The sequence below is a fragment of the Podarcis melisellensis genome (genome assembly GCF_964234715.1).
Source record: "Podarcis melisellensis genome assembly, chromosome: 8".
NCBI classification, from domain to species: Eukaryota; Metazoa; Chordata; class Lepidosauria; order Squamata; family Lacertidae; genus Podarcis; species Podarcis melisellensis.
Window position 1 is genome coordinate 11,854,050 of NC_138540.1, and position 17,264 is coordinate 11,871,313.

General features: G+C 49.8%; 1 protein-coding gene across 4 annotated transcripts in view; it reads right to left on the reverse strand.

Annotated features, from left to right (window-relative positions):
* Nucleotides 1–17,264, reverse strand: part of ECE1 (endothelin converting enzyme 1) — a 63,657-nt gene that overhangs the window by 18,280 nt on the left and 28,113 nt on the right. For all 4 annotated transcript variants that reach the window (XM_081923133.1, XM_081923135.1, XM_081923132.1 and 1 more), the window contains exons 3-9: nucleotides 9,125–9,266; nucleotides 7,799–8,002; nucleotides 6,105–6,229; nucleotides 4,113–4,259; nucleotides 2,817–2,882; nucleotides 1,446–1,637; nucleotides 152–294 (exon numbers count right to left, since the gene is read on the reverse strand). In XM_081923133.1, coding sequence (XP_081779259.1) covers nucleotides 152–294; nucleotides 1,446–1,637; nucleotides 2,817–2,882; nucleotides 4,113–4,259; nucleotides 6,105–6,229; nucleotides 7,799–8,002; nucleotides 9,125–9,266 — 1,019 coding nt within the window. The remainder of the gene's footprint in view (nucleotides 1–151; nucleotides 295–1,445; nucleotides 1,638–2,816; nucleotides 2,883–4,112; nucleotides 4,260–6,104; nucleotides 6,230–7,798; nucleotides 8,003–9,124; nucleotides 9,267–17,264) is intronic.

Sequence of the window (17,264 nt, forward strand, 5' to 3'; positions counted from 1 at the left end):
GGTCTTTTCCCCAGCTGTACCTGCAGGGACTGAACCTGGAACCTTCTGCATGCAAAGCAGGTGCTCTGATCACTGAGCCAAGGCGAGATGGGGGCCACAGAGAAGAAAACTTCCATCAGTTCAACTCGCTCCCAGACCCAGCCGCACTCACCGCCTGTCTGTGTTGAGGATGAGATAGGAGACTTGCTCAAGGTACTCTTTGGCGTAGACCACCACTGGCTCTGTCTCGTTGATCTCCACCGGGGAGAAGACTGCATTCAGCAGGGGCATCCAGTCCACGGCCGGAGAAAGGTTCTTTTTTTTGCGGGAGTAGAAGAGGGGCAGGGCAGGGATGGGGAAGGTGCAAGAAGCAGAGACAAAGACAAGTTAGAGGTCTCTCTCTGGCTAGGGTGGCTGGCGGAATGGGACCTACTGAGCAGGCGGTAGAGAGAGGAACCCCTCCCTCCAAAACAAACAAACAAGCAAGCCTAGGGAAGCTGGAAGAATCCCAGTAAGGATTGGGCTGTCTCCAGCTAAGTCCTAAACAGAGTAGAGCCACTGTTTTAATTTTTGTTGTATTACATTGACAATCCTGCTTTTTTCCCTGACAGAGATTCAAGGCGGCTTACAGCTAAAATAGAAACATCTAAAAACGTTGGAGGTGGGGGACAACTAAACACTCCCCCCCCCATCACAGCATTAGCTCTTTCCCTAAATCATAGTAATTATTATTATTATTATTATTCAATATTTATATGCTGCCCATCTGACTGGGTTGCTCCAGCCACTCAGGGCAGCTTCCAACAAATTAAACACATTAAGCAGAGTAAGGCATCAAATGTTAATAACTGTCCAAAAGCCTGTTGGAACAAGAATGAATAATAATAATAATAATAATAATAATAATAATAATAATAATAATAATATACTGCTCTTCATCAAAAGAACTCAGGGAGGTTCACAAGATAAAAAGCCAAGATAAAAACACAAATAGTTAAAACAAAAACAACAAAACAATAGTAAGTCTCTCCCCTCTCCCTCTAAACAACATTTAAAAGGATGTAGAATATTAATCAGCCAAAGGCCTGGTTGAAGGTTTTCATTTCACCTGCCGGCGGAAGGCCAAGAAGGAGGGAGCTGGTCTAACTTCTTTAGGAAACGAGTTCCAAAGTTGTCTGGGAGAAGCCACCACCAAGAAGGTCCTGTTGTGCATTCCCGCCAAGTGTGCTTGTGAGGGTGGTGGGGCTGAGAGAAGGCCCCCCCCCCCCGATCTCAGAGCGCAGGCAGCTTTGCATAGGGAATATGGACCTCCAGATAGCCTGGGCCTAAGGCTTGATAGGTCAAAACCTACTCATTAACCCATATACTATCTTTTTCCACCAGGCCTTTGGCTTTCAATTATCTGCGGCAGTTTTGCACGGGCAGGAAGCTTCAACCTAGTCTTTTTTAAAAAACACATTGCCTACCTTGAGCTCCCTGGCAGGCATTTTGTGGTAGATGAGCTCCTCATCCCGCCGCTTCTCCTGGGGGATGGTGATGTTGGCTAGGGTGGTCTCAAAGTCCAGGATCTCCTCCATCTGCCGCCTGGTCTCAGCTTCATCCTGCCCCCCAACCAGCATGCCTAGCTGGACCATGTAGGTTAGGTACCCTGCAAGCACCTGGGGAGGAAGGCGAGGTGGGGGGAGAATTATGTATTTGCAGGGGGTGGACTAGATGGCCCCTGGGGGTCCCCCTTCCAACTCTACAATTTTTATGATTCTAAGGCAGAGAAAGGAGGCTGCACGGAATTAAGGAGAACGGGAACCACAACATCAAATACCAGCAACACCTTGCAGCCCTTGCAATGTCGGCCTTTGGGGACTCCCCACTGCAAATGTCCAGTCTCAGACACAGGCAAATCACAAGGCTGACTGCAGATGTTTGGGGCCTGGGAGTCACACTTTAAAGGTCATACCTAAAAACAGCTGCTCCCAGTCTTTTTCAAGGTCTATAAACTCCTCCCCAGTGGCCCCTACCCTATAAAAAGCAATATTCAGAGTAGTGGTTTGCATGACCCGGTAAGGGAGATAATAAAATGATAAAATTCAAAACAGTAACAATTCATTGCATGTTTATTCAAAATCTGATTGAATATATTCAATTAACTAATTCAACAGAATGGATGAACTGGATCCTGTATGGCTGATAGTCATTTATACAACATCAACTTCGTTGGACTGGTCACATGTTGGGCAGATGCCTGTTTGTCTTCCAAAACAACTGCTCTATTCTAAACTTAAAAATGGAAAGCGCAATGCCGGAAATCAACAAAAGACGTTTAAAGACTCTCTCAAGGCACATCTAAAAAAATGTAGTATAAACACCCACAACTGGGAAACACTGGCCTGAGAGGGCTCCAATTGGAGAACAGCCTTTACCAAAGGCGTCATGGGCTGTGAAGACGCTCAAACTCAGGACGTAAGGGAGAAATGTGCTAAGAGGAAGGCATGCTTGGCAAAACCTCACCGTGATCAACTCCTGCCCGGAAACCTCTGTCCCCACTGTGGAAGGATGTGTGGATCCAGAATTGGCCTCCACAGTCACTTACGGACACACTGTTAAAACCGTGTTCATGGAAGACAATCTTTCTTGGCTACAAGGGATCACCAAAGAAGAAGAAGACCTCCTGCATCCCCTGGCATTTTGGCACCCCCCCCCCCAGGGAATCCCACTGCCACCTGGGGGGCGCTATTGCCCGCTTTCAGAACCATGGACATAACAGACTGCCTCATCCGTTACGCACCCCAGTCTGAAGCTAGGACCATAAGCACCCCAACCGCTCCCCGCCCAACCCTCACCTTCTCGTTCTGCGTTTTGTTGAGATAGTAGTCCCTGGAAGGCAACATCAGCCCTGCCTGGTCCACCTGGAGGGGAGACACAAACTGGAGTGAAGACACAGTGCGGATGCGGAGCCACAGTTCTGTCTAGAGCGGAGGAAACTTGAGTCAGACTACTGGGCTCCATCCAGCTCAGGGCTGCTGGCAAAGTTCCTGCAAACCTACCTGGAGGTCTGGGACCTTCTGTATGTCAAGCAGGAGCTCTACCCACCAAGCTCCAGCCCTTCCCCTCCTCCAGTGCAGGACCCTGGGCTGCAATTCTGGACCAAAAAGACAGGGCCTTCTTGCTGGGTCAGAGCAAAGGCTCACCGAGCTCAGCATCCTGTATCCTGCAGCAACCAATCAGGTGCCGCCGGTGTGGGGAACCTGGAGTATGGTTACCAGATTTTTTTCAATGAATCCAGGGACACTTTTTTTTTTTTTTTTTGAAGCTGAGTAGCAACAGGGAGTCAGTTTGGGGATGGTGAAGCAAAAGACCTTGGGTCCAAGCATACATGTATATTGTATAAAGGTGCAAAGCCCTTCTTTCGTATCCTGTGAAAAATAAATGCAGAGTTTTTTAAAAGACTGGGCAACGGCTGCCCACCCGCGACTCCCCCAATCAGTCAAAACAAAGGGGGAAATGGGCAGGAGATCGCACAAGACACATCATACGAGCAGAATACACATCCTATAGGGACTTCCGGCGAGGAAAAATGGCGGGCGCCACGGCAGTGAGCAGCTCCTGAAGCCGGCCAGAGCCAACTGCGCTACCAGGCTGGCTCTGGGCTGCTGAGGCTGCCACTGCCACGTTTCCCGGGGACAGATTTGCAAATCTGGGGACATTCCAGGGATGGAATTTGTCCGGGGACAGATTTGCAAATCCGGGGACTGTCCCCGGGAACGTCTGGTAACCCTAACCTGGAGGTCCGCCAAGATTCCCGAACCGGCCCTCAGGAAACCAGCCTAGGCCCGCAATGTCTCCACCATGCCCCCGAGTGCTTCTACCTGGCCGCAATGACTTCTGGGGCATGGGTGATGCCTCTTCCTTGCCTGGATGGAGGACGGCATTGTGCAGAGACTCCTAGCTTTTAACACAGCTGGAATGGAGCCTGCTGTGTCCACCATGGGCACACGGCCTCCAGAGGTGACAAAGGTTCCGCCTGCCTGGGCTAGGGCATGCAATCTCCCACCTTGGCCTGAGCAGGGAGAACCGACAGCTCCCGCTCCAAAAAATGCATCTCACCCCTTGCGTGGCCTTCCACCTCCCACACCCACCTGAATGATGTTGACGCTGGAGTTTTTAGAGTCGGCGCTGACGTAGATGGAGAAGAAGGGCCAGATGTGGTGCTGTGCAGCCAGCTGCAGCAGAGTCTGGTTGAAGTCGTCCTCCTGCCAGGGACCACTGATGTTCCAGCCACCAAGCTGGAGGAGAGATTGTAATATAGCTTTTATATTCTGTATATATACACAGTAGTACCTTAGTTTGCATGTCTTGGTTTGCATACGTTTTGGATTACGAACATCACACCCAGAAGTGCGTGTCCCGGTTTGCAACCTTTTTTTTTAGATTACAACCCATATTTTTTTTGGGATTACACACAAATTTTTTTGGGAGGCCCCATTGGCGAAAGCGCGCCTTGGGTTACAATCTGTTTTGGTTTACAAACAGACCTCTGGAACAGATTATGGTTGTAAACCAAGGTTTCACTCTCTCTGTGTGTATAAAATTAAATTTTCTGTTTTACAATTTATAACACTCATTTAAACATCCTTAAAATATCAATGACTTCCCTTCTTCTCTTTCCATGGTTCCTTTTGCATATCATAAATCCCTGCATATTTGACATAAACTAAACCATTTAGTATTCCATTATTACGTCCATCAAAACTTATTCATTCTGTTGAATTTATCTTAATGCTGCCAACGTTTTCAAGTGTACACCATTTCCCCCCATATATTCAATAAACATTTTCCAATTTTCTCTAAACGTATGTTCTTCTTGTTCTCTTATTATACATGTTAAGTCCACAAGCTTTGCATATTCCATCAGCTTAAGTTGCCGTTCTTCTTTAGTTCCGACTCGCTTGTTTTCTATTTGGGGGCTAATGAAACACAGGTTGCAGCAGTGGCATACATAAATAACGTTTTTTGACACCTGGGAATTTATGTCTGAATTATCCCCAACAAAAAGGTCTCTAGTATTTTTGGAAAAGTACTTTTAAACATTTTTTCCCCAATTCATTATGGATTGCAATATTGCATGAAGGAATGCATTCACAGAGCAATGCACCTGAACGATAAGAACAACTGGTAAAATCCTTTGAGATCAAAAAGCCGGTGATTGGTTTTTTGTTTTTTTAAAAACCAAAACTTGGTTTCGACTAATCAGTTTGATGTGCACAATCTGAGAAATGATTGGAATAAAGAATTAGGAGTTTCTATCTTACCTAAACAGTGGGACAATGTTTTAGCTTCCATAATGTAATAATGATGGTGGTGGTTTTGGACAACACTCTCCAATCAGCACACAAAACATTTCGGAGCAAAGCTAATAATTCTCAAAAAGCTAGACCTGGGAGACCTTTGGCCACAGACTCAAACCAGAAACAATGACCAACCTCTTCCCCAGTGGCCTTCTTGCCATTTTTAAGAAAGTTTATACAAAATGTAAGGTAAAGGTAAAGGGACCCCTGACCATTAGGTCCAGTCGTGGATGACTCTGGGGTTGCGGCACTCATCTCACTTTATTGGCCGAGGGAGCCGGCGTACAGCTTCCGGGTCATGTGGCCGGCATGACTAATCCGCTTCTGGCGAACCAGAGCAGTGCACGGAAACGCCGTTTACCTTCCCGCCAGAGCGGTACCTTTTAATCTATTTGCACTTTGATGTGCTTTCAGGAGCAGGGACTGAGCAACAGGAGCTCACCTAGGCTCAAGTCCTAGGCTCTGTGGTTTAACCCACAGCGCCACCCGTGTCCCGTACAAAATGTAGTAGGCTATTAATATTTACCTATGTATTATCAAACTTATTAAAAATGTATGGGTATTTTTTCGTATATATTCACATTTATCTACACATTTCGGTGTCTTCTTTTTTTCTTTGCATCACTTTATTTCTTCGTAACTGAAAACCTTTCGATAAAATATCAATATCAAAAAAGAGAGAAAAGAAAAAAGGAAGAAAGCCCAACGCTGCCTTCTCCTCTTCCGCCCAGCCTCTTAGCCTGCCTGCTTGGCTCCTGGCCCGCGTTCCCTGGACTCCCTCACCTTCTTGATGCGGTCCACCAGGGGCGTGGCCTGCAGCTCCTCAATCTTGGTCTCGTTCATGCAGGACTGGTAGTAGCGCTGGACTTTGCGTTCTGCCTCGCTGGACACCTGGGCCGTGGTGTTCTCTGGAGAGAGGGAGAGAGAAGCTCCAGTCAGCCATGCCACTTCGACACCCAACCCCCTTCGCTGCCAGGCACAAGACGAAGAACTGCAGAACTGCAGAGTTGAAAGGGACCCTAGTTCAACTCCCTCCTGAAACGTAGGAATCACAGCTTGGGGGCCGGGGTGAACTGAAGTTTCCCTGCCCTTCAACTTCCACCTCCAGAAAACTGCAAAGCCTGTTTTCTCTTCAGCTGTTGTACATGCATGGAAAGGTGGAGAGGAGAGTTTTTTCTAGGGAGCCACCGGCCTTGAGAATCAGAGGTGATGTGCTTGTGGAACTCACTGCCACTAGATGGGACAAGAAGAGCGGCTAGCATTGACAGCTCATTCCCACCCCCCAGCATTACACTATTTCACAGAGATATGGGAAATTAACACCTATGAAAGCACAATGGTGTTATGGAGCCTCCAGTCCCGGAGGGAGTATACCTCTGTATGCTAGATGTTAAAGGGAGCTGGGGGCAGGGGGAGGCTGCTGCGATCTCCCCACTGCTGCCTAGATGACCGTTTGGGTCGCCTCTCAACTCTCCGTCTCAATGAAGACTGAAGGAATGCATGAGAGAGAGAGGAAGAGAGCGACCACATGCCGCGCATATGTTCTACCAGTGATCCACCTAACCTTTGCTTGTGCAGCTCCCAACACACCGGCAAGATTTGCCGCGTGCCTTCGAGAATTGGGGGGCCTCGGTGGAGCACAGGCAAGAGGGAAACAAATGGCACTCAATCCCTCCCAAGCCAGCCAGCCTGCTTCCATCTTTCTGTCCTCCCTCCCTCCCAGAAGCCCCGAAAGGTCAAAACACCCCCAGAAAGCAGAAAGAAAATGGAAACTGCAAGGCCTCCTGCCAGCGCAAGGATATCCAATTGTGCAACAGGACGTCCTGCACCCCCTCCTGTGCCCCCACAGTCACCCCAGGTCTGCCCCAGAGAGTTGGAGGAACCTCTAGGATGAATTTATTACTTACTTACTCACTCAATTTATAACCTCGCCCTTCCTCCCAAAGGGAGCGCAGGGTGGCAAAAGCACAGGAGATTAAGACAGTAAAAGTGTCCTGGAAACCTATTTCAATGGAGCCAGAAGATGCAGGCAATTTCATCAACTCTGTTAGGAGTTAGTTAATTAAACTGAACATGCTGGTTGGGTATTGAAAAATGTGCAATTAATTACTGCCTTGAATTTAATTGTTTGAATTTCTTCCTAAGCAAGACGTGCAGACTGCTGTTCTGACTCTTGCTTTCAACAGGGTAGGGGGCACTGGGGATGGGTTTATGGAACCAAGGGGGCGTTGGCTCCCAAAAACTTGGGAACCACTAATCTTGGATTAAAAGGGTTGCTAATTTATGGTGTGGGGAAGGAGGAAATTGGGTGGGCGGGGAGCCTCATTGCACGAGCAGAATTCCTTGCACTGACAATCTGCTGGAAAAGACCCTGTTTCACGCTGCTGCCGGACTCAGGTGGCAGCCCTTGAAGATTCCCCCCGCTCTCCTTTGCAGATTCCATGGGAAGAGGTGGGTCTCCCACCCCAGGGTCTCACCCAGAAGGTGCTTGAGGATGGCCTGGTTGTGCTCCCAGAGTTTGTTGAAGGTCCCCCAGCGGGAATGGCCGTCGGGGATGGGGTTGGCCTTGATCCAGCCCCCGCAGGCGTAGCTGAAGAAGTCCTCGCAGGGGTCCACTGTCCGGTCCAGCGAGCTCAGGATGGAGCTGGTCACGGAGATGCAAGACTCCGTCAGGCAGAGCCCTGGAGGAAAGGGGCAGCAAGGGCTGGTCAGGGTCACAGGATTACTTACAGGGGAATCCTGTATGTAATTGCACGGTTCTTCCATTCCGAGAAGAAGAAGAGTTTGGATTTGATATCCCGCTTTATCACTACCCGAAGGAGTCTCAAAGCGGCTAACATTCTCCTTTCCCTTCCTCCCCCACAACAAACACTCCGTGAGGTGAGTGAGGCTGAGAGACTTCAGGGAAGTGTGACTGGCCCAAGGTCACCCAGCAGCTGCATGTGGAGGAGCAGGGAATCGAACCCGGTTCACCAGATTATGAGTCCACCGCTCTTAACCACTACACCACACTGGCTCTCTGTGCATGAATCCGTTATGGACCACTCCACTCCCATTCCGCCCCCGCAAGGGGCATTTGTGTGTGCAGTCATGCACAACTCGAATGTGAATTAGGAGCTATTTTCATTCATTTAGGCATCCCTGGGGGGGGAGGCAAATAGAAATGAAACACAGGGTAGACCCACTGAAATTAATGAAGCCACCCAGTCATAAGAATATGGCCCAGCAAGCCAGCTTCCTCTTCTTAACAGTAGCCCAACCAGATGCCCATTATGGGAAACCCACAATCAGGATTTGAGCACAAAAAGTAAACTCCCCCCTCCTGTGGTTTCCAGGAACTGGGATTCAGGAGCACTGCTGACCACAACTGTCGTGTCTAGCAGCCATTGACAGCCCTCTCCTCCGCAATGAATTCACCCAATCCTCGATTTTAAAGCTGATATCCACCGCTGCCTCCTGTGGCAGGGAGTTCCGCAGTTTAACTATGTGCTGCATGAAGAAGGACTTCCCTTTGTCTGTCCTGAATCTTCCAGCATTCAGCTTCACTGGGTGGCCACAAGCTCTAGAATGGTGAGACACACAGAGAGAAGGCTTTTCTCTTGCCACTTTCTCTAGTCATGGCCTTAAATTTCAATAGGTCTACCCTGAGGAGTGGAACTTGGCTGGATACCATCTGTTAGACCAAAGTCCATTACGCTGGCCTGAGAGTTGCAAGGGGCTGCTGGGAAGTGTAGTCCAAAACCACTTGGAGGGCACCAGCAGGGGGCAGTGCAGTCTTAGTGTAAGCCAGGAGGGGGACTCACTGGTTCGGAACTGGAACAGCAGCACACAGATGCAGGCCAGGAAGCCAGCTGAGAGGGCCACTGTCAGCACCAGGAGGCGTTTCTCAACATGCGTCCGCTCGGCCCAGCAGCCTTTGCTGGTCCCCGACCCACGGAAGTTCACCTGGGGAGGAAGAAGGCAAGAAGTCAAGCTTTAGGGTGTGGGATGTGTATGGGTGTGCAGCCTTTCGATTCCCCCCCCCCCCCCCGCTGCAAGCCAGATGAACAAATCCAACACCTGGCTGAGCTTTGTGGCTGGGTTGGGAATTCGAACCCAGGTCCCCTGGGTCAGGAGGACACCAACTATGAAAAATGGGGGGGGGGGAGGAGGAAAAGGGAGTTTTATGGAAGCCCCCCAAAACCACATTCTCTAACTCGGGGGGATTCTAGTCGGCGGTCCGTGGGTTGTCAGTTTGTAATTTTCAAGCGGCCTGAGGTGTGTCTGTGTGTCTGCAGTTGCAGACGGAAGGCTGCATCAATAGGAGTATAGCATCTAGATCAAGGGAAGTAATAGTGCCACTGTATTCTGCTCTGGTCAGACCTCACCTGGAGTACTGTGTCCAGTTCTGGGCACCACAGTTCAAGAAGGACACGGACAAACTGGAACGTGTCCAGAGGAGGGCAACCAAAATGGTCAAAGGCCTGGAAACGATGCCTTATGAGGAACGGCTAAGGGAGCTGGGCATGTTTAGCCTGGAGAAGAGGAGGTTAAGGGGTGATATGATAGCCATGTTCAAATATATAAAAGGATGTCACATAGAGGAGGGAGAAAGGTTGTTTTCTGCTGCTCCAGAGAAGCGGACACGGAGCAATGGATCCAAACTACAAGAAAGAAGATTCCACCTAAACATTAGGAAGAACTTCCTGACAGTAAGAGCTGTTCGATAGTGGAATTTGCTGCCAAGGAGTGTGGTGGAGTCTCCTTCTTTGGAGGTCTTTAAGCAGAGGCCTGACAACCATATGTCAGGAGTGCTCTGATGGCGTTTCCTGCTTGGCAGGGGGTTGGACTCGATGGCCCTTGGGGTCTCTTCCAACTCTATGATTCTATGATTCTATTCTATGATTCTAACCACCTGCTGGACAGGGTGAAAAGGGGCCCATGTAGACCAGCATCCTCACAGTCTCCAACCAGGTGCCTATTAGGGGAAACCCCCAAGTAGGACCCAGGCACAAGAGCCCTCCTGTGCTTTCCAGCAACTGGGATTCAGAAGAATTGCTCCCTCTGACCACGGAGCCCCCGCATGGCCACTAGCAGCCCTGTCCTCCATGAATCCTCTTTTCACCGTCCAAGTTGGGGCCCAATACTGCCTCTTGTGGCAGGGAGTTCCACAGTCCCCCCTTGCCCGAGAAGCAGGATGCTACAGTTTGGGCTGGTGCCCACCTGCCCACCAATGTCCAATCAGCACCAAGCTTTGGAGTGGCTTTTCGCCAGCCTGTTGCCTCCCAGAGGTTGGGTGTGCAGGGTCCACCTCCCAGCAGCCCCCATGGCCCATGGTCAGTGGGGAGGAGCACGATGGGAGTGGTAGTCCAGCAACATCCTGGAGGGCACCTGAATGGCAAAAGACTTCCTTGGAGTATGGCAGATGAAGATGATGGACTAAATGGAACTTGCCAAACTGACTGGGAGACTCCGAGACCAGAGAGAAGAGATGGTGGAAGAAGTTTAAGGAATATTTGAAAAAATATGTTAATATTTAAATCTTAGAATAGCTTTGGAAGGGGATATAGGCTGTAGGGTTAGAAGTAGAAGATAGTGTACAGTGGTACCTCAGGTTACATACGCTTCAGGTTACAGACTCTGCTAACCCAGAAATAGTGCTTCAGGTTAAGAACTTTGCTTCAGGACGAGAACAGAAATTGTGTAGCAGCGGTGCAGCGGCAGCAGGAGGCTCCATTAGCTAAAGTGGTGCTTCACTTTAATACTATTTTAAAATACAGTGGTACCTCGGGTTAAGAACTTAATTTGTTCTGCAGGTCTGTTCTTAACCTGAAACTGTTCTTAACCTGAAGCACCACTTTAGCTAATGGGGCCTCCTGCTGCCGCTGCACCGCTAGGCTAGAGCACAATGTATGTAACCTGAAGTGTATGTAACCTGAAGTGTATGTAACCTGAGGTACCACTGTATTTGTAAGTGATACAAATGTGAAGATTTTTATGGTAAAAGTGTGATAAAAAAATGGTTAGAAATTATGATATATGTAAACTGCTAAAGATGAGGTAAAATGAAAATCAGATAGGGGGGACTTGGGGAAGCCCACCTAACAATGTTTAGAAAAAATAAAGATAAGACAAAAAAATTGTATTGTTTGTATTTCTGTTTGGGCTGTTTATTTGTGTTATAAAATGAACAAAATTTTTTGAAAGGAAAGAATTCATTGGAGAGGATCTAGATTGTCACAGAATCCTAAGAGCTGGACGGGGTCCCCAAGGATCATCAAGCCCAACCCCCTTGCAAGGCGGGTGTCACAAGTAAAGCAATCCTAACAGGGGGTGCTTTGACCGCTGCTTTAAAACCCTCAAGGAAGGAGAGAATTGGGGGAGAAGGAGGGGTCCCCAGTTATAACTTCCTGAACCTGCCTTCAACTGAGTACAAAACAAATGGGAAGGCCCTCAGCTATCCAGGCAGGGAGGGACAATGAGAGGAAGCAGACACCAAGGGTTGGGCGGCTGCAGACCCAGAAGCACAAAGCAAGGAGGGGAGAGTTTGGGGTTGCTGGCTGCCTCTCAGAGCTGGGGCTGAGCTGCCAAGCCAGGCGACCCAGCAAAGCAGATGTTGCCCGCCCCCACCCCATCTCTAGCCAATGGGAGGAGGGTCCTTGTAGGAGTTGCTGTGTGGAGTCATCGGATTGGTCAGCAACGCCTTCCTGGAGGAGTCATGTGTCAAGTCAGCCCAAGAGGGCATTCCCCCAAAAGAATGGCAAGCGGGTTGCACCACTTTGACTGTGAGGAGGGATTGTGTGAGTTGCATCTTTCTCTCCCCGCCCCCCCGCTTCCAGATCATAGAGTTGGACGGGACCCCCCAAAGTTCATCTAGCCCAACTCCCTGCAATGCACGGCTCAAAAATCCCTGCCATCTGACCTCTGCTTAAAATCTTCCCAGGGAGGAGAGAGTCCAGTTATGTCAGTTGGCCTGCAAGAGTCAAGAACTATCCCCTTCACATCTTTGGGGCAGCAAAGAACTCCAAAAGGACAGTGAAAGGAAGGGCAGAGGAGAGATCTAGGGACAAGGCTTCTGGATCTAAGAGAGCCGTCTAATTGGGGGTCAATGCCCCTGCTCCCCAATGAGGAAAGACTCCAAGGAGCATGTTCATGTGCTCTCAAGACAATGTGGCTTGGCTCACTCACTCGAGTCACCTAAAGCCTGCTATCCTGCAGCAGGCAGAGTTTCTGCAGAACAGCATGCAATGGCCTGGGTTCACACAGGACAGTGGTGGAGTGGGGCAGGCAGTGCTGATCCCAGCTTTTGGGGGGAGGGGTCAGACTGCATGGCCTCTGGGGCGCCCCCCTCTTTTAGGATGTGGAGCAAAGCTGAGAAATATCAGCCCCTGGGTTATAGCACGAGACTCTACACTTGCACATCTTCATGAACCTGTGAAATGGGGCTATTAACAACTGCAGCAAAGGAACCCCAAGATCACCACCAAGATCAAAACCTCCAAGAACTGTTGCCAGGATGAAGGCAGGCAGACAAGCAGTCTGAACCACGGCCACCACGGAGCTTTTCAGATCAGAGAAAAGGAGAGTAAGAGATGTCCTAAAAGATGTGTATATAATTATGCCTGCCATGGGGAAATTGAGGGGTGGGGAGAGTTTTTCTTGCTCTCTCCTAACACTAGAACTCGTCACATCCAATGATGCTGGGAGATTTAGGGCAGATAAAAGAAATGACCTCTCAATGCAGTGTAGAGTTAAACTGTGGAACTCCCTCCCACTAGAGGCAGACCAACTTGTATGGCTTTAAAAGAGGATTGGACAAATACATGGAAAAGAGGGCTCTCGCTGGCTACTAGCTATGGCAGGCATGCTCTGCATCTGCTATCAGAAGAAGTGATAACAACAACAACAACAACAATTATTATTTATACCCTGCCCATCTGGCTGAATTTCCCCAGCCAGTCTGGGCGGCTTCCAATCAAGTGTTAAAAACAGTACAGCATTAAATATTAAAAACTTCCCTAAACAGGGCTGCCTTCAGATGTCTTTTAAAGATAGGATAGCTGCTTATTTCCTTCACATCTGAAGTGAGGGCGTTCCACAGGGTGGGCGCCACTACCGAGAAGGCCCTCTGTCCGGTTCCCTGTAACCTCACTTCTCGCAATGAGGGAACCGCCAGAAGGCCCTCAGCGCTGGATCTCAGGGTTCCTTGCAGAACAATGGGGGTGGAGACACTCCCTTCAGATATACTGGGCCGAGGCCGTTTAGGGCTTTAAAGGTCAGCACCAACACTTTGAATTGTGCTCGGAAACATACTGGGAGCCAATGCAGATCTCTCAGGACTGGGGTTATGTGGTCCCGGCGGCCACTCCCAGTCACCAGTCTAGCTGCCGCATTCTGGATTAATTGCAATTTCCGGGTCACCTTCAATGGTAGCCCCACATAGAGCGCATTGCAGTAGTCCAAGCGGGAGATAACTAGAGCATGCACCACTCTGGCGAGACAGTCTGCGGGCAGGTAGGATGCTTCTGAATCCTAGTTGCTGGAGACTCCAGGAGGGGAGAGTTGCTTGGACCCTGCTGGTGGGCTTCCTCACTGGGGCATCTTGGTTGGCCACTGGGATAAGAGGATGCTGGGCTACGTGTGCCCCCCTTTGGGGCTGATCCAGCTGAAGGCTCTTCTCAGGGACACCCAGGAGACCCTGATGGCAAGGAGCTCATCCCCACAAAATCCCACGTCAACGGAGCAGTAAGTCTGGAGAACATCTGGTCTTCCTCAGCTGCAGTCAGCAGGCTCTGGGCCAAGGAGACATGCCAGCTCGATGGCAGGTTTGTGCAGAGAAGGGTGCACCCAGCCAACAGGCACTGGGAGCGGAGCTTCTTCAGCTCAGCGAGGCGGGTGCAAGATCACTCCCAATTTGACAGCGAAAGTGCCCACCTGTCAGGGAGGGCGTGTTCTGCAGGCAGCCCTTTTCCCAGCTGAAGAGAGGGAGGCATTGAGGGCTGTGGCAATCCGGCACAGTTCTCCTTTGCTGCAGAACTCACAATAGAGATGAATATGGCAAGAGAACGTTCTGCTGTTTTTTGGATTTTGAAAGATCTTTAATGAGAACAGAGACAGGAGCCAGGCAGTTCCGCCTTCGAAGCGTCCAGGAAGACAAGCCAAATGAACGAAAGGCCTCAGCGCCTCCAGGCAACCCGGCGTGACGGAAGGGGAGGCCCAAGCTTTCTCAGTGGATCAGCCTCGTTCCTAAATCTCCTGTTTCTATCAGGAATGAGAGCATGCTTAAAAACAACAACTGGTCGCTACCTAAGATGGGCCCCTGCCACTGGCTGGGGCTGCTGTGACATCACAGAAGCTCTGGCAACATTCTAGCTGCCAAGAATGATACTCGGCGGATAGAGGAGAGTAATTTCTCCCTCTTTCATAACGCTAGAATTCACAGACGTCCGATTAAGTTGAATGTTGGAATATTAAGGACCGAGAAATTAAAGCCCTCCTTCATGCAGCACAGTTAAGCTGTGGGACTCCCTCGCACTGAGGAGGAAGCAATGGCCGCCAACCTAGATGGCTTTAAAAGAGGGTTGGACAAATTCATGGAGGTTGAGGCTACTGATAGCTGCTGGTCTCTGCCGGCACTGCCAGGGGCATCTGAATCCCAGTTGCTGGTGACTCAGGTCCTACTTGTGTGTTTCCCATGGGGCACTGCAAGAACAGAAGGCTGCAAGGCAGGGGGCTGGACTAGAGGACCTTTGGGGTTCCCTTCCAACTCTACAATGCTGTGACTAGCAGACTCTTCTTATGTTCAGGTGGCTCCTCGTGCCTCTGTGTCAGCAGAGCTGTGAGGATTTCTGCTTGCCGATACATGGATCTTGGCTGGCTCTTTCAGAAGCCCAAACCCGCCTTTATCCTTCTGGTTTTTGGGCTCATGCCTGGATCCTTCACTTTTAATCCATGCTTCTTCTCGTCACTTTTGAGTTTCTCCTTCCTTCTGTGTTTCGTGCTCTTATTTTTCCAGGTCATTTAAAAAAATTGTTTAGTGACTGTTGTGATTTTAAGTGCCCCTGGATTGCGTCATTTGCAAGATACAGAGACAAGGGTTATAAATATAGTAATAAAAAAAGAGGGTTTTGAAACCATCCCAGCGGCAGAAGTAGCGCAGAGGTCAGCCTTAGTCATGCAAACACACCTGAGCAGGTTTCTGGCTCTACCACTCCCCACCTGGCTTCCAAAAGCTGGGGAGGGTTTGGGGTGGTTGCTGTTGTTCTTGAAGATTTGCTTGATGGAGAACAAAGAGGGGAGTCGAGTATTTGCTTCTTTCTTCCCCAAGGGATAAAGATTTGGTTTCAAAAAGGGGGCTGGGACAGGCCAAACAAACAATCTCTCAGCCCAGAACAAGTTTTTCAGGCAAAGGGGAGGGGAGAGGAAGAAAGTGGGGGCCCAGAGGGAGAGGAAAAACAAAAGGAATATACAGTGATGGTGGGCAGATCAGGTGGAAGACCCAGGAAGGACCATCCCTCTTTGGCAGAGTCCCTGCTTGGGATGTAGAAGGCTCCAGGTTCAATCCCCACTGGCAGCATCTCCTGGTAGCGCTGGGAAAAGCCGCCTGCTGCCTGTCAGTACTGACCACACTGAGCTCCAGTGGGTCTGATTCAGTCTAAATCATCTTCCTGCATTGCAAACCATCTGACTCTCCTCCCTCCCCTCTTCAGGGGTCTCTGTCAGTGGTGATGCCTTGATACTAAAAGATCAGTTTTGTTTGCCCTACGTTATTTCAGCCCATGAAATTCTCTTCTGTTCTTTCGGCTGCATGGATAAAATTCAATAAAAAGTACTTTCAAAATAACAGAAAAACAGTGCATATCCCTACCCTGTGATCCCCAACCCGCTTCTACTTCCTGCCTGGCAAAAATCCATGCAGGCTCACGGTCCAACAATTCAAGGTGTCCCAGGAATGCTTGCATAGGAAGGAACTGTGACTTGTGCCAGAGACAGTGGCAGACTTATTCAAAGGACACACGGCAGCCTTCTCTGGCCTCAAGGAACTGGGGTGGGCAGGAAATCTTTGGGGAAAGGCTTGATGGCTGAGTAACTGCCTTACATGCAGAAAGCCCCAGGATCCGGATCTGGGCAACCCTGGCCTCGAACTCTGGAGAGCCGCTGCCAGCCAGTGCAAGCAACACTGAGCTAGATGCACCAGTGGCCTAACTCTGCATAAAAGCAGCTGCCCCCACGGGGAAGGGCCAAAGCTTGGTGGGCAGAGCACCTGCTCTGCATGCAGAAGGTCTCGGTATCCCGGTACGCGAGACTTCAATCTGAAATCCTGGAGAGCTGCTGTTGCCAGTCAGTGCAGACAATACTGAGCTAGATGGGCCACTCAGTGTAAGGCAGCTTCCAGTGTTCTGGGGATTTCAGAGTGGTTAAGACAGAATCCAGGAAACCCAGCACCAAACTGAGATTAGAAACATAAAACCTGCCCCCTTAGGTTAAAATCTTGAGAATTAAGGATGTCCCAATGGCGGGGCGTGGGGTGGGATGGTGGGGAGACACAGAGAGGCTGTGCACTGGGGACGTGCTCAGGAGCAGGAGCACAACCTTCCATCATGAGCTGCCCCCGGGGAGAAGCAAATCCCTTCTGAGGGGTGGGGGGTCCTCCTGGACGTTCCTTGCCCTATCCAAGGCCCCTCACCTCATTTAATAGGGAAAGGTGTGTTGTCTTAGTCGCTGTCCCCCACCTCCCTCCTTCAGAAGCAGCTGTGAATAATTATTCACAGATGCTACAACCAGGCTGCATCTCCTCCAGGTCCGGAAGACATTCATCACAAAGCACCTGCTTAATGGGATTGTTTTGGGGAATAGAGAGGGATTGGCTCAGTGCACACCCCAATGTGGGAGCCTGTCCCCAAAAGGTGGCCACTGGTGTGGGGATCAGTGGCCGACAGGCAGGTCATTCGCCACCAGCAGCTG